At 39.4% G+C, this 24,291-nt stretch overlaps 1 protein-coding gene across 1 annotated transcript in view; it reads left to right on the top strand.

The window, feature by feature from the left end:
• Window positions 1–1,801: 1,801 nt before the first annotated feature.
• eif3ea (eukaryotic translation initiation factor 3, subunit E, a) overlaps window positions 1,802–24,291 on the top strand; it is a 34,298-nt gene continuing 11,808 nt past the window's right edge. The window contains exons 1-8 of the mRNA XM_057340673.1: window positions 1,802–1,910; window positions 2,505–2,622; window positions 2,750–2,867; window positions 7,875–7,917; window positions 8,962–9,066; window positions 15,632–15,757; window positions 16,746–16,870; window positions 23,521–23,647. Of these exons, the coding sequence (XP_057196656.1) occupies window positions 1,821–1,910; window positions 2,505–2,622; window positions 2,750–2,867; window positions 7,875–7,917; window positions 8,962–9,066; window positions 15,632–15,757; window positions 16,746–16,870; window positions 23,521–23,647 (852 nt within the window). The 5' untranslated portion in view covers window positions 1,802–1,820. The remainder of the gene's footprint in view (window positions 1,911–2,504; window positions 2,623–2,749; window positions 2,868–7,874; window positions 7,918–8,961; window positions 9,067–15,631; window positions 15,758–16,745; window positions 16,871–23,520; window positions 23,648–24,291) is intronic.

The following is a 24,291-nucleotide window of genomic DNA, read 5'->3' as shown; positions in this document are numbered from 1 at the left end:
GGCACATGTCATGCACTCATCACGCTTATCGCATTCCATGCGTTACATTAAGAGGAGCGGCCATCTTGATTAGATGTGTGAGTATTGCGTTTTTTCGCTACTAGTCCAAATTGTGACAAATTGTCATGAAAATTGGCTCAGACGATCTTTGGACTGAGCCGCACAGACGTGACCCCACAGACATGCGATTATCGCTGTTGTTCAAAAGTTAGGACATGGCAAACTTTTCAAAGTTGACCCAAAAATTGATCTGAGGCTGTATCGCGGCCATTTTTTGATCTATCGGTACAAAACTTTGTAGCATAAGCTTCATCGACACCTAGGACTGGGACCCTTGTCAAAATTGGGAACAGCGCCACCTATGGGTCGTGAGACTTCAAAAATTGCTATTCTTGCTCGTAACTTTTGAAAGGTTGTCAGAAATTTGTGATCTCTGTGTCTACGGATTCCTCGTGTCATGCCGGATTGTTAGATTACGAATCAGTCACGATTGAATGATCGGCCTGTCCGCCATTTTGAATTGGTCATTAATCTTGATATATTTTGAACTGTATGATATATCGGCACCAAATTTGACACACGTCACCGAATTACAGTCCCAAACGTACCCTTGAAGTTTCAAGACAGCGGCACCTAGCGTTCATAAGATATAACGCTTTTATATAATTGCTTATAACTCTTGAACACTTTGTGTGAAATTTGTTTTCTATTTGTTTTCTATGTTCGATTGGCCCATGTCTATGTTTGAATCTCTGAAAGATGTCCTCTGGTCAAGCACGTCAACTGAGTGGCACGTAAACTGAGTGGCACACCTGATAAACCGCAAGCCTGGAGTCTCTGAGGTTGATGGTTCGAATCTCATCTTGTGAATTTCTGTACGTTTAAATTTAAGTGTGCTTTATTGGCATGACAAAATGTTAGGGCTGTCAAATGATTGATCGCGATTAATCGCATCCAGAATAAAAGACATGTTTACATAATCGATGTCTGTGTACTGTGCATATTAATTTTGTATTTATAAACACACATGTACACAAACATGTATATATTTAGAAAATGTTTACCTGTATTTATTTATATTTTACAACCATTTAAATTATATGTAAATGTTAATTAATATTAATATTTTATTTTTCCTAAATAAATGCGTATGTTTTTATTAATACAAAATTAATATGCACAGTACACAGACATACCTAATGTAAACACAAACTTTTATTATGGATGCGATTAATCGTGATTAATCGTTTGACAGCCCTACAAAATGTACATTCGTATTGCCAAAGCATTTGCAGCCGGGCTGCGTACAAATAGTGCAAGTATGTAAACAAACAAAAAGAAAGATAAATATAGTAATAATAGTGCTGGTAAGGCTCTGCTCTGTGCTTGCTGCATTTTGTGGGCTTGGCCCCGTGTCGCTGCTTGTTTTCTACTGTTTTTATTATTTAACTTGTATTTACATAAACATTTAGACAAAATAAATATACCTGTTGTACCAAGTAAATTCTATTTTTTATTTTCTAATCTATTTGTGTAGAAAAAAATAGAGTAAATGATTAAAACAACTTCATTCTAACATTCTGCTAGTATAATGGTATAGTTGAATAAATGATTAAAACCGTTATTATTTATTATATTTTAACTTTATTATTTTAATAAAAATGACTCTAACTATAGAGTAAATTACTTTAAAATATATTACTTATGATCATTGGTATCGTATGGCACTTTCTCAAAGAGGCGGTCTGCTGGTGTGCGTACGTTTTTTTTTAAATAAAGTTTTCTTGTTTTGAATCATCAAGTCCTCTTCCGTAGCCAAGATGGCGGAATATGATCTTACAACCAAAATCGCCCACTTTCTGGACAGGCACCTGGTTTTCCCACTGCTGGAATTCCTTTCAGTAAAAGAGGTATATGTGTAATTTAACTTTTTGCATTAAACCATGGTGTAGGACTATTTTCAGGTATAAAGAATACATAGTTTTAACCACGTGCGCGCGCGTGTCAGTCACAGTGCTGCTGCCTCACCGGCATATCCGGGTTCTCTAAAGCAGAGGAGAGCATTACTGCTGAATCAGTATAAACAATAACAGAGTAAACAGCATTTAAAACGAATGAGAGACTGTCTTTTCATAATGCAGGCCATTTTTTAAAAGCAGTGGGCTGTGTTTTAAAAACCCAGTAAGTTGTCCAACGTTACCTAGGCTGCATTTTAGGCAACCTTGTGAGCTGGCTACATAGTTAGCATTTATACAGCGAAGTGAATTTCAATCTATACAGCATTTTAGGTTGACATTTTTTACCAATGTAGTAAGATTTTGGAATACCAAATTAAGTTTAAATGTAAGCTTGTCTTGTTGATGTTTTTGTATTATTCTCAACTGTGTTGAGATTTTGTATTATATTAAATATATTTATCTGCGCTATAGGTAGTTACAGGTTTTATAATAAGCTTATTGGTTATAAATGTGCTTTTTGGTCTGTCTTCAATAACTACTTTGTAGATCTACAATGATCATGAGCTCTTCCATGGAAAGCTGGATCTTCTCAGTGAAACCAACATGGTGGATTTCGCCATGGATGTTTACAGGAACTTATTTCCTAACAAAGACATCCCCAACTGTAAGTGATGATGTTGTTTTTTGTCTTATGACTGAACAAAGCACTGTTAAAGGTGTTTATTAGCAAAACATAATAATTAGTTGCTGTAAGAGTTTCTGACCAACTATGATGTGTCACCTCTTTGCAGCTCTCAGAGAAAAGAGGACTGATGTTGTGGCTCAGTTGAAGCAACTGCAAGCTGATACTGAGCCAATCGTGAAGGTGTTTGAAGACCCAGAGACCACCAGGCAGATGCAGTCGACTAGGTAATTATGAAATTAGCTGGGCCTGGAACTTTTAAATGTGTCCGCCACCTGTAATACGTTGGTTAGATCCTTAAAAAAAATGTCAGATGGTTCTTATCTAAATTTTGAAACCATGATTTGAATCCAGACCATTATAAAACAATGGCTTCTATTATTTGAACTAAACAATTTTATAATTACATAATATGTCAATATGGTTGTCAAACTAAGGGAGCGTGTAGAATTGTTAAATGATTATTACGCATGGCACATGTGTAATATTACACATGACTATTAGACTTATATTAGATTATTAGATATATAGACTAATAGGTCACTTTCACCTTTCACATAATATGTACTATTTGCATTTCTGAAACGTAAGTGCCAGCAAACAACTGGAATCAAAACCGCAAATGTGCAGAGTCAAATAATGCTTAAATGTTCCTAGTAATGCTAAGGTATTGAATACACGCTTCAGGGTGTATTGTGGTTGCCTAGCAATTAAAAGCGATCATCTTTCCGTACTTTGCTGTACAACTTTAGTGCGTCAGCGGTTTTTATTGGAACACAACTTACGGAGAATTGTTTGGATTTTAAACTAAATTGTGACTGTAAATTAGTAATTTTCCTTTAAATATAAGGTATCTTTTGTCCTAATTCTAAAGCACGTAGAATTGCAGAAAGATGAGACATTCCTCATGGATGTGGGATGGAGCCCTTTGCAATGCTAGACGATACTCCAAACAGAACATTTGTGGCTCTTCTCTGGATGGTCAGGCTTAAGTGTCATTTAATTAAATCGATGTCAGGACATCAGCAGGCATTTGTAATCACAATTGATTCATATTTGATGGAAATTGCAGTGGGGATGAGTGTATGGTTTCATTCTGCAATTTCAGAAGAGCAGAATCCTCGTGCGTACTGTGGTGAGTTTGGAGGGGTGAGTTTGTCTAATGCTGACTTTGCTGTAATTGAAATATTTTGGTAACTCGGTTCTCGTTCTTTGCTTGCTTTTTTTTTGAACAAATGAATATTTCTTTATTCATTTGATAACTGCTGCACTGATCAATCTAGATGTTTTAGGCTTGGTTATTTGGTGTAGAAGGCATTATTTATTTAAAAACAAAAATCTTTCATCATTTACTCACCCTCATGTCAGTCCAATAATGTATGCTATGTATTTAGGTATTATAAAAGAATAGAGCGAGTGTTCAAAATTCAATCAAAAGTGCGCTAAAAGTAGTCCATTTGATAAGTTTTCATGACCACAATTTAAGTTGTCATTAGACATTATTACACTCCACTGGAATTGCAGCGATTGGAACATTGCTTAAATGAGATATGCATTCAGGTTTTGCAATTTGGATGAACTGATTTATAAAATGGGTCAGGCTCAAAGCAAAGATCTGTTCACCAAACGAATATAGCTACTTGTTTTATAAGAGTTGTCTGTATTTCAAGATTTATAATTATTCATAAAGTTATACCTCACAAAAAGCAATGAAATTGTTTCTTGTATACATGTGTTGTGTGGACTGTTTCTGTGGTGGTGGTGTTTTGTTGGAGCCGTTTTGCTATAAACCTGCCGACTGTACTTTTTCTCACATTCACAAACATTCACCAGATTTTGTATTATTCTGAGTTTGTATCGTTTTGTATTGTTAATCTCCAGTTGAAGTTGGAGACACAATTTTTCACTTATATTATTAAATATTCTCGTGTCTTTCTTGTTTTCTGGTCTAGTTTTAGTTTAGTTGTGTGCTAATAATTTAGGACTTTTAACAAATAAGGAATTTTAGATGCTTGTCTTAGCACACACCACAAATAAGTACATCAGCTGCGTCTGTGATCTGCAGTTAGTTATTGTTAATCGTTCTTTTGGACTAGCGCTAATACAGCACCTTGCTTCCATATATTTTGTCGTGCTACCAGTGTGTGTTTGCGGTGTCTCCCAAGTGTGAAATCGCAGTAGGTGGTATCGCCTTTTCTAGACATCTTTTACACCAGTTTGTTTTTCTTTTCTCCCAAACATGTTTTTGTCACAGTACAGGATTAAGTTTGTGGCCTTCGAACCAGGCACAGTCTTAATTAACCCGCTCAAATGGATGTCTGCTCTTCATTAACGAGTCACTTTGAAGTTTACTCGTTCGATTGGAATATTTCGGGTTTCGGAGGGCATTTTTCGGTGTCTGGAGTTTCACAGGCCGAGACGCCACCGGGAAGTGCATATCAGGACTTGTCTTTTATTTGTCCATTATTTGTTAATTGCTTGTGTGTGTCTGTGCGCACGTTTTTTCGGATGTTTGCAGTGTCTCTGCCAATGTCATTCATAGACAGGATGTAACAAGCAGGTGATATCGTGTTTGCGAATCTGTCAGGGTCAGTGTTTCGGGAGTGTTGGAACATATGAGGTGAGGATGGATTCGTCTCTTAAACGGCTGAGCCTGATGGACGCTTGAGCTGCTCTGAATGGCAGAGGGCCTAGTGTTCTCACCGTTCCCTCAGCATTGACCTCCGTGTTGGACTTGCTCCCTTCCCCCATCCCAATTTCTGCCTAGACGGGCAGTGATGCGAGTTGATTGAGTTAATGTATAATATCCACTAACAGACAGACGTGTACAGGCTGACAAGTAATAAATAGGTAAGGGAGATGCTAGGTGAGAGCCGACCTGCCAGACTTCTGACTGTTGGTCTTTCTGCAGTTTCAAAAAAAGTGGGCAGTAGACAGAAAGAGCTCTCTGACTGACATGTTTTGAGATCGATCAGTTTTTTTTTATTTGTGATGTTGAGAGGCAGGATTATGAGAAGTATATTTTAACACAGGATGGTGTGTCTATTAATGGCATGACACACTCCGTAAACTATTGTAATGGAAAACACTTGGTAAACTATATAGAGACTATAAGTGCAGTATAGGAAAACATGGCCTCAGAGCTGTTTTATATATGTGATTAATAGGATTTCACAATGGGCGGCACTACGGAGCAAAATATAAGTCATTCAGAGAAATCTCCTGTTGTCCTTTGCTTACTGTGATTGTTAGTACAGAATACATTTCGATTTGCATTAAATATAGAGCTTTGATTGATGAATGCATTATGGTGTAGCGGCGTAAGGGTGGCTCGTCCCCACCCAGAGTCCCAGCATCTGTCGGATAACAGTATAATGGAACAGAAGCAGTTGTGCAGGAGAACGCCTTTATAAACAGCCTTTGAACATTCCCACAAATAAAATAAACTTGCAACCTCCTCTCTCTGTCTGGGGCGCTCGGTGACGCACTTCTTCATTTGCCGACTTCTTTGGAGACCGGCCACATTTGGCGGAGGTGGTCGTGCGGTTAGCATGGTTACCAACCCGAGTGCCATGCCGAGCGTTTTGCCAAAACTCAATGATACAAGTAGCAGTAGCTTGTTTCTGCCTACCTGAAGAGTTGACAGTGGTTTTTTTTGTGCTTGTTTCTATATTTCCTCATTCTTTCATTTTGTTATGGCTTACATGCTGTAGGTGTTTTTGTGTGGCAAGCACTGATGTTTATTTCTGGCCTTTTGTCATTTTTTTATTTATTTAGTAGATCATTGAAATAAGACCGAAATGATGGAGGGAATGAAGGAGATGACACATTCGACTCATGAGAGCTCAATGAGTTGGTGCATGTTTGCTTAAAGGTGCCATTCCCCGTGATGCCAATTTTCAACCTTTAGTTAGTGTGTGATGTTGCTGTTAGAACATAAATAATATCTACAAAATGATAAAGCTCAAAGTTCAGTGCCAAGCGAGATATTGTCTTTAACAGAATTCGCTTTTCAAGGACTACAGAGAACGGCTGGAATCGGACTACAGCACTTTACTTCCCGGGTACATGATGTCACTATTCCGATTGCTTTTAGTAACCTCCGCCCACAGGAATACCCCAAAAAAGGGGCGAGGCCTTCTTCAGAGAAGATGAAGAGCCGGTGGAGTAGTGTTTGGTTATCAGAGATAGTAAACATTTGACTAAGCTGTGCGCTTAATTACTTTCACATTTACATCACAGTCCTACAGCTGGTAATAAGAATTCAGCTACACATATTCTAAGATAACCAAATTCAAATAACAGCTTCCGTGACTTCAACATCGGCTGTGAAAGCTGTTCTGTGTAACACACTGATATTGTGTGTGTGTGCGCATACCTCTAAAACACTTGTGTGAAACGTCCCTTGAGTCCTGCTTGCAAATGTCTCCTGGTCAATCTGCTTTTTTTATTATACAACTAGGGTCCAATATAAAAAGGCAAAACTAACGCTTCTGTTATTTGTTTTCATAACTGGTCTGATGCCAATCGGTCCGGTGTCATTTCCCTCGTCATAGTAGGAAAAAATTGCGATCTCTAAGAAAGATTGATGTTTGCACATGCGCTAGCAGACCTCCGTTACACTTCGATCGATCCGCATGTGTTTAACTGATGAAGTGAAGTTGACGCCAGTGTTACTGTTTATTGCTAAAAGCCAAAGCTTATGAATACACTTGCACTAAGAGGGGGACCGACCAATCACAACAGCCTGAGAAGCGGAAGCTCACTGATATGGTATGGGTGGGACATCTACAGACACACGCTCTAAGCAGGGAACCAATCACGACAGACCTGGTCAGCTTTACCAATCAGAGCGTTTTGGAAGGATGGACTTTATATAGACCGGAAAAATCCTATTGTATTGTGAGAAGAGGGACAGGGGTGAACGATAGACTTGAAATATGTGAAATATAAAAAGAACTAGAAACATGAAAATCCATTGTTAAACACCCAAAAACCATAATCAAAGCTTCAGATACAGCCAAAGAACGGCCGCTTTAAAACAATATCATGTCTCTTCATTCATTGATTCCTTTGTTTTCTATGATTGTGTATTAACTTCTGTATTTTTTAAATCTCTTGTCAAGCAATATTTTTATTGTTGAACATCCACCAAATGGTCACATCAAAAGAATTATGCACATTCTTACCATCTTAAAAAGTCATTTCTGACCACAAAACGTTTTTTCCTACAGGGATGGGCGTATGCTTTTTGACTATTTGGCCGACAAGCATGGTGTAAGTACTTTTGCTGATTCTTTCACCCTTTTGAGAAGTTCTCATGACTTTTCTCTGAACCCTGTGTTGTTTTGGGGGCAGACGGTAGGGGAGGGCCCCAAGCAGAAAGACATTAAATGACTTCCCAAAACCTTAACTTAACTTTGGGGGATTTTATGGCTTGCAGAAATTTCTGCGGACATTTACATTCTGTGGCGAATTGTTAAGAATAAACGGAATGGTCCGAGAACCGTGGGTATGGCCTCAAGAATGCTGGGGATTCTATATTTGATTTAACGGCACTCCCACCCCAGCATCCTGGGGCTGACCTGGGGCCTGTCCTCAGTGCACCTTCACAGCGCTGGCTCTTCTGATTGCCCCGCTACTGCCCCCGGGAAGGCCCCTGTAGGCTTAACATCCACACCGGGGTTCTAGTTTACTGTGACCACACAAACATACAATACAAACGCGCACACACACACACACACACACACAATGAGCTCTGTGTTCCAAGATGCTCTGCCAGCATGTTTCTCAAACGTCTGGTACCGTCTTGTCATCACTGTTTGCTAAACTCATGGATTGTGGTTTAAAGTGGTGGATGTGTGGTTTAACAACCCCCATGAAATCATATTTGGGATTTTGTGACTTTTAGCTCATGTTTATGAGCTTTTGAAGCTATTTATTTGCAAGTGCTCCCAAAAGCTAACTTGTAACAAAACTGAAAATTGTACAGTTTTGCAAAATATTGACATTATGCACATTTTTGTCTAATCAAATGTCTCTAGAGTTTGCTTCAACTTTTCAACCAACTAGCACTAAATGATTAAGATGTCTATTGGCTTTCTGTTTCAATTGAAAATGATTCAACAACTGCCCTTTAAGTGATTCCTAGGGTTTTTTAATGACCTTGGTATCAGACGTTTTCAGCAAATAATGATATAGTTTTGTTTCCGTGTGCTGAGGTTTGCAAACATCTATTGCTCATATTGCTGGAAATCAAATCTAACATAAATGATTTCCAATTGATTTGTGTTCTCTTTTAACTTCTGACTTGCCTTGCAGTTCCGCCAGGAGTACTTGGACACCTTGTACCGATACGCCAAGTTCCAGTACGAGTGTGGGAACTACTCAGGTGCAGCGGAGTACCTCTACTTCTTCAGAGTCTTGGTATGTGTTTTACCACACCCCCATCTTTAACAGATGACAACGTTGTGTTTTCCAGCATTCTCCTCTAGGACGTTCCCAGCAGGGCAATTTAAAAGAGCTTCTTTTCATCACGACACCCTTTCATTTTCTCCTTCGTAAATTGACGCCATTAAATGCATTCTTGGTCTAATGGACAAACTTTATTTTGATGGAGAGCTCCCCATTGAGAGTCTGAATTATTGTCTCCGCTTAATATGGTTCTGCTTTTTAGTACGAGACACTGCCAAATCCCATGAGTTATTAGCATTACACTTGCGCTTAGCATTGTGTTTTTCAAGTGACGCAGTGAAAAGTGGAGATCAGTCGCTCGCAGGTAGATTTTCTTAAAACGCATAAAACAATTTTGGACCCTAATTTATTACGAGTTATTGAGAGCCTTTCATCCATTGCTTGACTTGTTTCAACAGTCAACTTCTTGTAATTGCACTTGAGATAGTCAAAAGAACAAGAAGTACCTGATGATGTCATTCTTTTTCAAAAGTGAACGTCATGGCATATTAAAATCCTTGTCTTGTGTCTTCAGCACTGAGGAGAACTACCTCAAGGAGTCGGTCTGGGGTTGTTCCCGGGCCAAGTGTTCAGTGGCAGACCTCATAAGCTTTTGGGTTTATGGGCAGAGCTGCTCCCCATAGACTATTGGTGGGGATTTTGTGGCCTAATCGGTCTTGGTTTCCCGGGATTCCCTATTCTTGCAAGAGTTAAATGCAGCTTGCTTAATACGTATGAATTACACTAGGTCTGCATTCACACCTGTGAAATCTGATCTGTTAAAATCTAAAATCGCTTTGAATCTGACATTTTCAAATTCTCTGTGAGCCACTTTCACGTGTGGAACAAAAACGGATACATTTATTTCAATCTTTGCATTGTGTTTCCTATATAAAGGGCCAAGTTGAACATAATCCATTTTTGTTATTTGAACAAATTTCACTTGACGTTATTAATCACACTCTTGGTATTTCAAGCTGAAGCAGACGGTGGTACAATGGGCGGTTTGTTCAATATTAGTATTGTATAAATCTTTCTGCAACGGATTCATATTTTTCAGCACAAGTCCTGTATTTCTCTGTTCTCTTTTGTGGAATGACTCTCGCTTTACTTTTTTCTGTGTTGTTGTCTAGAGAAAGATCCAGGCAATGATGCACCGAGGACCTTAGATTAAATAATTTTCACCAGTGGAATACTTTTGGATTCAGATAATACCAAAGTAGATTTGTGGGGGAAGATAATTGCAGTTCACGGAGAGTACTGGCAGTATCCACGTTACACATGCGTACTCCTTATTTCCTCTATAAACAAAGAGCTCATTGCTTGGGCTCTGGTGTTTGTGGCTTCTCTCCCACTGCCTGTAGAAATGAGTGAAAGATGAACTTATGGGTGAAAGTGGCCGGACGCTCAAGGCTCAGTGATGTGCTGTCTGGCTAGTAGGTGGGTGGGGGGGTTAAGACGGCTGGGAACGAACAAATTGACCCTCTCTTTTCTCTCTGGTCACACTGTGTGGAAGTAGTCCAGTGTCTTGAAGAGAGGTGCCCATTGTCATCGCTGGCCTGGGCCGAGAGTGTTGCGAGAGACTCCACGCCTGGCTAAGTTATCGGACTCCTCTGCCGACGTGTGTTTCTCACATAACCGCGTAGCCTTTCTGAACGGAAAAGAATGCATTACCCTTTAGTCAGATGGCCAGACAGACCTGCTCTCACGTATGATTCACTCAGCCCACATTGTGTCGTAAAAAAACCCAAACGTTTGCCAAGCAACGCTTTGTCACTGTGGAGACGAGTCACTGATTAAAAAACGTTGATTTAAAATAGATTTTTACTTTTTGTAGGTGGGGTGGCAACTGCGTTTTAACATTTGTTGTTTGATGTCGACATGTTTCCCATTTGTAAATGATCTGCAGAATCAGTCATGCTGTTTGTTTTGTTTATTTGTTTGCTTGTTGTGTCCCTGTGGTTTTCGTGGGAGCCGAGGAAAAGGGCAGTCGACGAGCCTTGAATTGCACCCTTCACTACTTGTGTTTTTGTGGATTCGAGGATAAGAGGACATGACTAACTGCCTTCTACAATGGTGTTTTATCATACACCTCTGTGTTTCTTAAAGGGATAGTTCACCCAAAAATTGTAATTCTGTCATTTATTCACACTCATGTGGTTTAAAACCTGAACATGACTTCATCTGTGGAACACAAACGATGTTTTGAGAAATGTCGGTGGTTTGATGTCCATACAATGGAAGTCAATGTTATTTGGTTACTAACATTACTACCACAATGTCTTCTTTTGTGTTCTGTTTTGAAATGATATGAGAGTGAGTAAATCATTTACATTTTTGGGTGAACTGACCCATTAATTTGCGCCAATAGAAGCTAGGTTAGGACAAAGTCACTCACGTAATTTCCACCTTTTGAGCAGATGAGACCCCAACCAACATTGTTTACACCATTACCGCTCAGTCAGTGTAAATAAACAAAATGGCAAAATGCGTTTGTTCCCATTCAGTGAAGTATTTTGAAACCTTGCAATTGTTATCTGCTTGTTTACGATCTTAGACGAAACAAATAGAAAGTGTTTCGCATCAGCATTGGAACTGGCCCATGGAAAAATGTAGAAATGCATTTAATCGGTCCACTTTCTCAGGAATACCCGCCTCACCTTTTTTCTTCATTGTCTTCCTTATCCCCCCTCCTCTGTAGGTCATGCTGGGCCTCCCATCTCCTCAAGTGCCTCCTGGCATGGGAGAGGTTGGGCTCTAGAACCCCTCTAACGTGGGAAACGTAGCCATTTAACGGAGGAAGCCAGGCTTGCAAAATCCAGACCCAAGGTCCTGTTACAGCGAGCGCCCGGTGCGAAAAGAGCAACTTATTCATATCATCTGTTAATGCAGGGATTGGATGTTGAGAATAAAGATTGAGTATCCCGTCGGATCCCCGGCACAGTCAATTTATTGTTGCTGGTCAGTCAGCGAAAATGTGCCCATTTCAGGAGGCGGTGGAAAGTCAAGGTAACTTGTGGAAAAACCCAGGTATTGAAGCTATTCTTGCATGGCCACACCGCTGAAAGCCAGTCAGTGTGCAGAGAGCTGCCATAATGACATGGAGCTTCGCCAAATGTTGCAGGCAGGGACTTCCAGGAAAAAAAAGAAAAAACAAACACTTTTAGAATTGAAACGCTGACCTTTATGTTGGCAACACGGATGGCTTTTTCCTCTGGTTCTCCCCTGAGTTGATCTCGCTTTCAGCTTTCGGGCTTTGAAAGTCATTTAGACCCGTCCAACTTTTGCGAGTTTTGATCAAAGCTCTCCAGTGTTGCGAGTGGATGTGTAGTTGCGTCCGTACAGTGTTTATTTTTAAGCTGTTCCATGCAACCGTCTTGCGCTATGCAAATATTACTCCCTTGGCAGCTTAACATTAGGCAGATAGATTGTTTCGTTGACATTACATTTATCCATCTGCTTGTTTATACAATACAAATTTGACATCTCTTTAAGACACCATGATCCTTGACGAACGCCGTTTTCTTTCCTGTGCTGACACATTTCCAATTGAAATAGTAAGGTTGGGAAAACCATCATTCTTTTTTATGAGCAGTGCCTAATATCTTTAGTTCCATCACAGAGATTCACCCTGATTTGTTGCTTGAGAGGGATATTCTTATTCTAGAGAGCGTTTGATGGACCAGAATTATGTGTAGTGCAGGATGACTCATCAGTGTTTATGATCCATTTCCCCAGAAGAGAGAGATTGTAAATCTTTACTGCATATATCAGCAAATGACCTGAAAGCTAATAGAAATTGATCTAAAGCCACAAAACTCCCATTTTAGTTTGACAAGGTCTTGGACCTTTAATAATTTGCACTTGACCACTCTCGTTGTAGATGTACAAGAGCATTTCTTAATGGGAGGTTTTATTTGCAACTAGATCTCTTGTAAGACTTCCTATCAGCTGGTAAACCCAACCGCTTCACTTCCCATGAGCCCCTTTCCATCGCCCATCTCTCTTTTCTTTAAACACGCAGAGATGCTTCAGCATCTCTCTAACCTGCAACAGATGAACTCCTGCTTGTGTTTGTTTTCATCTTTTTTACACGGAATTTAAAACGGCGGCTTTCGTTCCTTTTAAAACAGAGATGGACCATGTTGAATCACGTTCATATTTCCTCACACGAAACCGGGCGAGTATCTTATTGGCCTTTCATAACTTAATTCCGCAGGATGTTTTGCTTTTGCGCTAAATGGTCAGGAGATTATCGCAATTTCTAGTTAATCAAGTTATCTAAACATTATTTCCAAGGGCCTGTTTCTGCTTATAAAGACCGTTATTGGCTTCTGCCGTCAATAGCAGCGGAACCGAACGAGATCGGTTGCAGCGTTTACTGACATGCCCAATTTTTGTTATTTGTCAAGAGAGAGACCTCAACGTATCGGATGCTCGGCAAAGCTGTTCCCACTTAAGCAACGGTCACACCCTAATCCATCCTCATCCAATCAAACCTGAGGATTTGATTGGTTTAGGCCTAATGTCTGGACCTCATTCTCTCACTCCTCCGTAAACGGACACTTTGATTAGCGTCCCACCACTCCGGTCCTGTCCGCATCCCGGGGCTGATCAAAGCCCACAGACATGTGTTCGAGCCAGTCACGGGGGCCGCACACATCATTAAAGACCCTCACCCACTGCACTTGAGGTCACTGCAAGTTCACGTGAGCTTTGGAGAGCTTTTCTTTCCTACTGACTCTATATGCGACTCTTCTCCACCTGTACATATTAGAGAAAGTGACTTTTGTCCTGAAAAGTTGTCATTCGTGGCTCGGTTTAAATGGTTTACCCTCTTGCGTCTTTTGATGTGTTTTTCATTTCCACAGAGATAGCATTTGACCCCAGGCTAGTTAAGGAGCACTTGTTTAACTCATGTAATTATTTCCCAGTAATGTCAGAGACCAGGTGGCCTTTAACCTTCGACTCTTGTCTGAGGACCTCTCTGATCTAACCTCCTGAAAAAACATTAGCATTCACGTCTGCGTTTCTGTGCGTGTGTTTGTAGCATGTTACTGACCAAATGTTGTATTATAAAATCTATAGATTCACTGTACGGATAGATTCGTTGGACAGAGTTGAGTTACAGCACTGTTGTGGTGTTGTTATGTGGGCTCAGATGTGCTTACTAATGGGAAATGCAGAAGATTTGTGAAGAGCGGATCGTGTGTGGCGCAGCGGTGGCTTTATCATAAAGTACAGCAAATGAGGTTTTATAAAAAGCTAAACAGTCTTTCAGGATACATTTCTTTTTTCCTTTCAAGTTCCTTTCCCGAAGATGACAGTTTAATCCGTTTATCCTCTGTAAATAAATAAAGAAGTCACTCCGGCGAGCGGCCTCCACACAGTAGCCAAGAATGCTGATCGAATGTGTTTGCAGATGCGGGGAAAGACGCATGTCAGAAATACAGTATTCACAAAATGAAAAGGTACTTGGATCTGTGGTATTGGAATCATGTGGCACCTGACCACAGGAATCTCTCTTAATTCAGCATATTTACATTTGTTGTGCACAAGCTTACGTCTTTGCTAAATTTGTAAGATGTTTAGCATTTGTGACCCTGTCTGTAAAATCCAGGCTATGGTCTTTAAAGAAGTCAAAGCCGGTGAAAATGAGTAATGTGTGTTTATTGCTGTAAATAATTATTATATCACGTTATATTACATGATAGATTTAAAAAAAAACAGTATTCCAATTTACATTTAGAATAGAGAATAAACGATTTTAAAGGGATAGTTCACCCAAAAATGAAAATTCTGTTCACCCTCAAGTTGTTCCACACCTGTATACATTTCTTTGTTTGGTTGAACACAAAGAAAGATATTTGGAAGAATGTTAGCAACTCCGATTTCTGAGGCACCATTGACTACCGTAGTAGTAGTAAAAACTATGCAAATTTTCTGTTGAACACGAAAGAAGATATTTTGAAGAATTTAGGAAAACAAACAGTTCTGGGGCAATGTGTACAGGTTTGGAACAACCTGAGGTTGAGTAATTCATGACAGCATTTTCATTTTTGGGTGAACTGTCCCTTTAATACTGAAAGTATGATTTTATCGACACTAGGTTTTATTATTTGCTCAAAAATACTGAAAGGCAGGATCATGTTTACATTTTTTTTTAAATAAACGACAAGGAGGCATAACGTAAAATGACACGCATTTTATAAATTTTAACAAATTTGTCCTGGGCAAAAGTTGACATGCTGTACGCTTGGTTCTTAATATTTTAGTGAAATATTGTTATTTTGTGTGGAACTAACTTGTAAAGAACCAAATGATTTTATCTGAAAGAGTTTATTGTTTAAGAGTTAATTTATTTCCGCACTAAATATAAAAGCAAATTGCAATTCTTATATACTCTCTTTAAAACAATTCCACTTGGTTTGCATAGACCACAAGGGGCATGCCGACTTCTGGGCAGAACAATGTGCAGTTTGAGCAGTATAGTGTGTGAACCGATGCTGATGTTTACTTTGTGTGTTTGTGTGTGCAGGTTCCAGCCACCGACAGAAACGCACTGAACTCTCTGTGGGGCAAGCTGGCCTCCGAGATCCTGATGCAGAACTGGGAATCTGCCATGGAGGACCTCACCCGCCTGAGGGAGACTATCGATAACAATGTAATGCCCCGCCACTCAGAATTCAATACCGCGCTCATATTCCCTTACATAGGCCATAATATTGACCGCCTTGTGTTTCAGCACCCCCTCCATCTCTCTGCTTCCTTCTCATCACCAGTCAAGCAAACTTTAATTGCACTGTTTTGTCGGTGGAGCTTGATTTTTAATTGAGCTGGGAAAGGCCAAGGGGTTTGGCTTGGGGAAAAGTATGTGTAAATAAAAAACAAAAGGCCCGAACGTTGTAAATTTCTATTTTGAACTTGAAATTTGAACTGAGCGTGGAAGGCAACAGAAGCCAAGTCTTGGTTTCTCAGAGGCAGAAGTTCATCGTGGTATGTTGTGGGAATTAAAGCTGCTTAGCATGTCACCTTTTTTAAGGGTTGTTTAAAGACCCAAAAATGAAAATGTGTGATTTATTCACACTCATGACATTCCAGATTCTTACGAGTGGACGACTTCTGTAGAACGCAAAATGAGAAATAGCGAACTAGATTTACTCTTATCTTCTTCTTTCAGAGAAGGGAGCTTTCAGGTTCTATCAAGGACAGAAAACCCCCATAAAAGTGTCATGAAGTCTTCTGAGGCCACACGATATTTGTGAAATTGAATTTGTTGACAATATTTCACTCGGTGACCTCAATGAGTCGGCAAGAACCAAATTTCCTGATCAGATTGCCAAGACTGTGAACTGGATCAGCCAGTTTATCAAATCATGAATCGGAGAATCACGAGCGCAATCTTGAGAAATCGCGCGTGGATGTGAATAAATTCCAGTAGCTTTAGCTTCATTTTTGAAGTTTCAGTGCTTTTCATTGTAATCACCTGGAAAGGAGCGACCAGTACAAGACTCGTTTTAAAAACTCCTTTTATTCCTTTAAAGAAAGTCATACAGGTATGGAAGCATGAGGGTGGGTAAGCTACCCCAGAATTTATTTTTAGGTGAAGTATTTCTCTAATACCTCCCCCCATTTGTTTTCTTTCTCTGCAGACGGTCAGTTCTCCTCTCCAGTCTCTTCAGCAAAGGACTTGGCTCATCCACTGGTCTTTGTTCGTGTTCTTCAACCACCCGAAGGGCAGAGACAACATCATTGAGCTTTTCCTCTACCAGCCACAGTAAGAACCTCCTGCAGCTGCAGGTTTTCCATCTTGGATTTGGTTTTGGTTTAACTCTAGTAAAAATGGATGAGGTGGGACACGAGCACGGGTCCAGGTCGGAAAGCCCACCGCAGTCCACAAACGAAACTGCTGATGCTGTGCAGACCCACGACCCCAGCGGTCAACGTGAAAACAAGTCTGGCGATTCATGCAAATGCTGACAATGGCAAACAGGCTGCTTATTCTACGAGTTCAGTGTTTAAAGGAATAGTTCACCCAAAAATGAAAATTCTGTCATCATTTACTCACCCTCAGTTCTTCCAAACCTGTATAATTTCTTTGTTCTGCTGAACACAAAGGAAGATATTTAGAAGAACGTTAGCAATTTTCTGTTCTGGGGCTACTCATTGACTAACATAGGACAAATTTAAATGGTAGTCTTTTAAATGGTTGCTTTTCTAAATTCTTCAAAACAACAGTACAAAGAAATACTTTTTTTCCTACTATGGTAGTGAATGATGCGACAGAACAGAAAATTGGTAACATTATTTTAATTATATTTCTTTTTGTTCAACAGAACTGTTGTGTTGTTCAAAACCTGATTATTCTTCCTTCTGTGGTACACCAAAAAAATCTGTTGTGTTCTGCAGAACAAAGGCATACAGGTTTGGAAAGACATGAGCTTAAGTAAATGATAAAAGAAGTTTCATTTTTGGGTAAACTATCCCTTTGAAGCCCTGCTGACAAAACCATGTTCAGCTTTGTCCTTTAAGAAACATGTTTCCTCATAAAATGTGAATAGTTTTGAAAAAAAAAAAAAACTTTATTAAACTGGAGTTTACACAGAATTTACAAGACCTCATAATTAGCTTTTTGTTAACTACAGAAAGTATTGTGACATTCCAAAGCATCCCTTAATTCATGCATGTTTCCCTTAATGCACTTTTGTGTTGATGACCAGATGTCTTGGTCTATTCAAAGTCACGGCAACACATAACTTATCTGCCTCCATTATGTTTTTTCCACTGGTTTCCATCTGCACAGATGGCTAAAGATGACCAGACCAGTAATTACTCATAAGTGCCCGACCATAGCGGGTGCAAATACGGATTGAGGTGACTGTTTGTACTGTTGCAAGCTGGAAACCTTGTTGAGGCTTGGCCCTTTCTTCTTGCCCTTGACCGCTACTTCCTGTTTCGAGGGCCAGTGACCTGTGGCTGTGAGCTTAGCTTGAATGTTTGACCCGTTGACTTTAACCCACAGCCTGGGTCTTAATTGTTTATCGCAGCCCCGCTCCAAGCCTTTGAGACAGTTGGCTGGCCCGACAACAGCCCTTTGGACTTAGGTGCTCATTATACGAGAACATTCATTATGTTTCATTTAAACCCCCTTCAAAAAGGTACTCCCAATTTGTGGTTGGATTTGTAAGATCACAGATCTTTGTTGCTGGGAATGATTTTTTAACTTTCGTATTTCTGTTGTCGTCGTTCTCTCGCTGCTTCTGCCTCGAGCTGTTATTTGCCGAGCTGCGGCCACGAAAAGCAATCAGACCTCATAAATCTGAATCTCGGTGTAATTTACTGCATTAGATACACTGCGTTTTATGTACCAAAACAGTGTTGCGTTCCTGGAGGGCAAGCGCATTGATCGTCATGTTTGAGTTGGAAAACAGCTTCGTGGTGTGTTAGTAAACCACTTTGACCCTTTGAAAAGACCTTTTGTTTTCTGTTCTTTTCGTTTTTGTTATTCTTCGTTTTTGTTTGGTCGACATTTAGGCTGACATCAGCCTGTTGTGTTCAAGTTCAGTCATAGTTGATTGGACGGTGCTTAGGAAAGGAGAGTCGTTTGTTCAAATCAGGATATGGTTTTTTGTAACTTTTTATTGCGAGACAAATAGGTTTAAATCGCTGCTGTTCTTCTGAATCTCCATATTTTGTTTGATTTTTCTTTTTGCCATAAATCATTATTATTAGTCAGCCTTTATGTTTCTCACTGGGTTTAGCAAATATCTAACCGATAAAAATAATCAAAGTGCTTGTCAGTATGCAATTATTGATAAAGCTCAGTGTTTTTTTCCATTTCCTGAAAAACAGCAAATTTGGACATACAGGGTTTTAGAAGGACAGCGATGGAATGTTAATTGCGTTGTAAAATCTCAGGCTAAAGAGATACCCTTTGGCATCGCCTATTTGTTCGTTTTTTTTTTAACGCCTTTAGATGAGAAACGCATGCCGCCCGTTTTTATAGAGTCACCCAGCGATTCTGCGTTTTCGGTGTGAACATTTTTTACGTCGTCATTCTGTCTAGCAGACGTCCAAAACAAAAACAGAAACCGACATTTTTTAGTGCAGGACAAACGGCACAAAAGAAAGGCTATCATATAATACGACTCCAAGTCCAAGGGCAGTTTGAGAAAGAATATTGTCACAAGATGACCTATGATGTAGGTGCAAACAGGAAAGCTAATACGGTAGAAACACTATCCCAGCCAGCGCAGAGTGGATTCAGAGTTTCACTTGATTTACCTCTAATCCCCCCTCCTCACAGATACCTCATGAAATTGAAACTGCATCTCTTTTTCTCCTTCGCTTCGTTTCTAGCGATAGCTCTCCATCCTCTCTCAGACGCTCTAAATCGTCTAGTCATTTAGCGGATGCTTTTAGCGACATACAAATGAGGGAGAACGCAAGTGCTTTGCGATGGAAGCGCTAACATCATCTGCAGCATCTCACTGCAAAGTTCCTAGACCTAGGGCAGTACGGATCCTAATAATTGTGATCGAATGCAGAAAAAGAAACTGAAGCAGAGGACAGGTTTAATTCTTTAAAGGGACAGTTCATGCCCCCCAAAAATTGACGTCGTTTCCTCATCCTCTGGTCATTTCAAACCTGTATGCAGAATGACAGATATTTGAAGAACGACGGCGGTACCCATTGATTAGCATTGGTTTTGTGATTGTACAATAGAAGCGAATGGGTACCGCCATTGTTTGGTTACCAACATTCTTTAAAATATCTTCTTTTGTGTTCTGCAGAAGAAAGTAAGTCATACAGGTTTGAAAGGACAAAAGGTTGAGTAAATAATGACAGAATTGTCATTGTTTGGTGAACTATGCCTTAAAATTTGATGTGCTTTTGTGGTATTGAAATGGTTATGTGCTCATAGAAGAGAGATGAGTTTAAAAACAGCTCCCCGAGGAGAGTTTGTTACACCCAAGTCTTGAAATTTAGCAGGTGACTAAGTCGCATCTTCACTTTAGCCGTAGTTGTCGGGCTCGGTTGACTAACTCATATTTTTTTGCTCTGTGAAGTCCAGAAAGGGCATCGTGACTCATGCGAGCGGTCTGGCCATCAGAGCCTCCCTCGGAGAGCTAGTAGGTGTAAGTTAATCAGGAACACAGCATGAGGTGTGTTGCAGTTTGCCATGAAGTCCACGACTACAAAGAGATGAGGGGCCGAAGGCTGCGGCAGCCGGGATCACACGCCGCCGAAGCCGCTGCCGTTTTTAGCTCCGACATCACAAGTGCCACAGGGCCCCTTGTCCCTTTAATTGTTTCGGCTAATTAAACCATCCGGCGATCCCCTTCCCCTTCCTCCAAATGACATGTGTTTCTCTTCGCTGAAGCTTTAGGGCCAGCGGCTCCACTTCCTCCTTGAAATTTAATTTGGTCCTCGTATGGGGGATGACGAGGGGTTCAAAGATGTTCAGATACCGCAGACGAAGAGGCTGTCCTCCAAATTGACTCGAAGTTAAGTGCACCTTAACAGGAGCTCTCAGTGCTATGACAAGGCATCTGTTGTATGGTGGGGTTTTTTTGGTTCACGTAAGAAAAAGCTCATGCACGTCTGTAGAGAGGAAACTTTGTCTTGGGTTGTAATAGTAGTGCTATGTTGCTTTCCATCTCAAACTGAGCCCACAGCTAGTTGACCTGTGGCTGAAAAACAAGTCCCCGGTGGATAGGGTTTCACTGCTCCGCTGGCCTGTAGTTGGTGATCCGTGTCTGGAAGGGGGTTTTCCTTCTCTTCTCTCCACGGGGCCACCAATGAACAGTGGTGCTTTTAACATGCAACATTTCATGTTCTTCTGTTTGTAGAGAATAAGCAAGCTCGCTATATTAAAGAAAAGTGAAACTGATGGCTCACGGTCTCTGTAGAAATCGGATGCGGTTACTTGCAAAGAATAAACATTCTTGCTAGCTGCATGTCAGAGCTGTGCGGTTAGCGTGCATGCCCTGACATGTTGAACTCTGGTGCAGGCGATTCGGTTTCGATCTCAAGACACCTTGGCAACCATGCAGATGTCATGCTGCAGAGATTAACATTTGTACCATTCAGATGCTTCAGAAAATGTTCTGAAATGTTGTCTATGGAGGACTAAACCTGCAAAAATTATAAATAAATTAATGTATAAATAAATAAATATATAAACGAATAAATGTAATAATATGAAAATAAATAAAGGAATGAATGGTTTGATAAAACAAAATAATTCGTTTTAGCTATTATTGATCTTAGCTTTAACTTTTTTTTCATTTTTTAAATTGATTCATTATTTTTTGTGTCCATTTTTTATTTTTTATTATTATTATTTTATTTTTAGATTATTTTATTTATCATTTCCTTTTATTTTTTACATTTATTTATTTATACGTTTATTTATTTTTATATTTATTTATTATCGCTTGTATTTATTTCCACTTTTATTTATTTATTCTTGAATTTATTCTTACTTTTCTTTGTCTTGTATGATAATTAGATGGGTTGGTCTTGCCTACTATTGGTTCAGCGTAGATTGAAGCGTTTGATCGATTACTCTTGACTTGTTTTGGACTAACGTCACGTCACTCACTGATCGTTTGCTTCGTGTATAACGTTAAGTAACTATGGCGGGCGCACAATTAGCTAGAGAGTTACAGCATTTAGCCAATGAAGTCGATAACCATGCATCAAATGACTGTGTGTCATTTAGATTAGGTGCGCTTATTGAGGATTTATTACAGATTGACGGCGAGATAAATGACAAAGTTCTTCAAAATCTGTGCGAGTCAGAGGGTGCTAAGGTGGTGACCAAGTTCTGGTTACAGGTCCTCTGCCAAAGAGGTTCATGAACGACCTCAGCAGATTCGTCGATTCTGAAAGCACAAGACGACTTTATATTAAGATGTTTAATAAACACAGACTTTCTTGTTACTTGATTTTGACATTCTTGTTAAGATTGCAAATTATTGGTATGATCGCCCGTAACGGCTGAAGCGAGGTGAAAAAATAAATAAAGCGATTTGACACGGGATTCGTACCCATACAATAAAGTGAGGCAGCGTGTCACTACGGTAACAATCACACTAAGCTATTTCGCAATGCTAGCTGCTGCGGATCTTTGCAATAATATCAAGATGTCACACAACAATATGCAGCTGGATGAATCAAGGGAATATGCCCGTTTTAACTTGTGACCTCTGTGTTATTTATCTCTTATGGAATGTAGTTTACGAGTACCGTTTAGTAACCACGTCTTTTTAGAAGGAATGGTTTCCATTTGATGGCCCCTGTAGTGAAAGAACGATGCTCATTACTACCGTGTTAACTTGTGACTTAAGTTCACTATGTCTCAATTCATTTACATTATGTTACATCATGTTACATTAAATCTTTACGCTTTTTCTAACCGAAAGGCTGCTTATAACTATCACTTTGACAAAGCGTTAGCTTGCGACTTCGGTTTACAAGCTCATCTGTGTAGTTAAACCTTATTACATTTTGTGCTTTATGATTTTCACCAGTTGAACTGTAACACCACCATAGCACCCTCTGACTCGCACAGACTTTGAATGTGCTGCAAAGAGGCTAACAACCGAGGGAGAACTTTGTCATTTATCTCGCCGTCAATCTGTAATAAATCATCAATAAATGCATCTAATCTAAATGACACATAGTCATTTGATGCATGGTTATCGACTTCATTGGCTAAATGCTGTAACTCTCTAGCTAATTGTGCGCCCGCCATAGTTACTTAACGTTATACACGAAGCAAACGATCAGTGAGTGACGTGACGTTAGTCCAAAACAAGTCAAGAGTAATCGATCAAACGCTTCAATCTACGCTGAACCAATAGTAGGCAAGACCAACCCATCTAATTATCATACAAGACACAGAAAAGTAAGAATAAATTCAAGAATAAATAAATAAAAGTGGAAATAAATACATGCGATAATAAATAAATATAAAAATAAATAAACGTATAAATAAATAAATGTAAAAATAAAAGGAAATGATAAATAAAATAATCTAAAAATAAATAATAATAATAATTAAAAATAATTAAAAAATGGACACAAAAAATAATAAATCAATTTAAAAAATGAAAAGAAAAGTTAAAGCTAAGATCAATAATATCTAAAACGAATTATTTTGTTTTATCAAACCATTCATTCCTTTATTTATTTTCATATTATTACATTTATTCGTTTATATATTTATTTATTTATACATTTATTTATTTATAATTTTTGCAGGTTTAGTCCTCCATATGTTGTCCAGCCTCCACAAATGACATCATTGGATCTCTTCACCAACCATGTGAACGAAGATACAGTTGTGTAATGTTTTCATGTACAGTGGGCGTAGATAACGGATATTCCTCAAGCGTGTCATGATTGTTGTTTTTTCAGGTACCTCAATGCCATTCAGACTATGTGTCCACACATACTGCGCTATCTGACCACAGCTGTCATCACTAACAAGGACGTCCGCAAGCGCAGACAGGTGCTAAAGGATCTGGTGAAAGTCATCCAGCAGGTATCAGACACGACTTTGGTCCTTTATTTATGGGGGGGTGCCTTGCTTTACATTTGTTTGCGCGGTATGTGCTTCGTGTTGATTGAGTCTTAATTCTAAAGACTAGTAATTCTTGGTATTACCTAGCAGACAAATTGATGTGAAAATGAATCAAATTAAATAACATTTATGGGGATATATAACTGTGGGCACGTTTATGTCCCAGGTAGTGTTTTAAATGACATTTAATAGGTTTAATATTAAGTCAAGCTAAGCTGTAATTGTTTTTTTAAATTGGGAAAAATATTATTTATTGAGTGAAATGGCTATATTCATGCTTTTAATGCTTTTTTTAATTTTCAGAAAAAATGAATGGATTTGAGTTTTATTAGGTTTTGATTTTTAAAATCCATATGGACTACGGTGAAAATTCGTTAGCTTTTTATTATTTATAACTCGGTTTATATTTGTATACCGAGCCTTTGGCACATTCGCAGAACAGTCCACGTTTGATTGGTTGGCCCGTTTTATTACGCACGACCCCATTGGCCAGGTGTTTAATTCTCTGTTGGTCTCCCTGGATTCATCCACACTGGCCTTGCATGCAGCGACAGATGTTTTCAATGGGAGGTTACCCATCACCAGATAAACAACACTTTATGCCT

Source organism: Triplophysa rosa, linkage group LG8, assembly GCF_024868665.1.
Source record: "Triplophysa rosa linkage group LG8, Trosa_1v2, whole genome shotgun sequence".
Lineage (NCBI taxonomy): Eukaryota > Metazoa > Chordata > Actinopteri > Cypriniformes > Nemacheilidae > Triplophysa > Triplophysa rosa.
The sequence above is the reverse complement of the archived record's forward strand: the minus strand, read 5'-3'. Positions and strand labels throughout refer to the sequence as shown.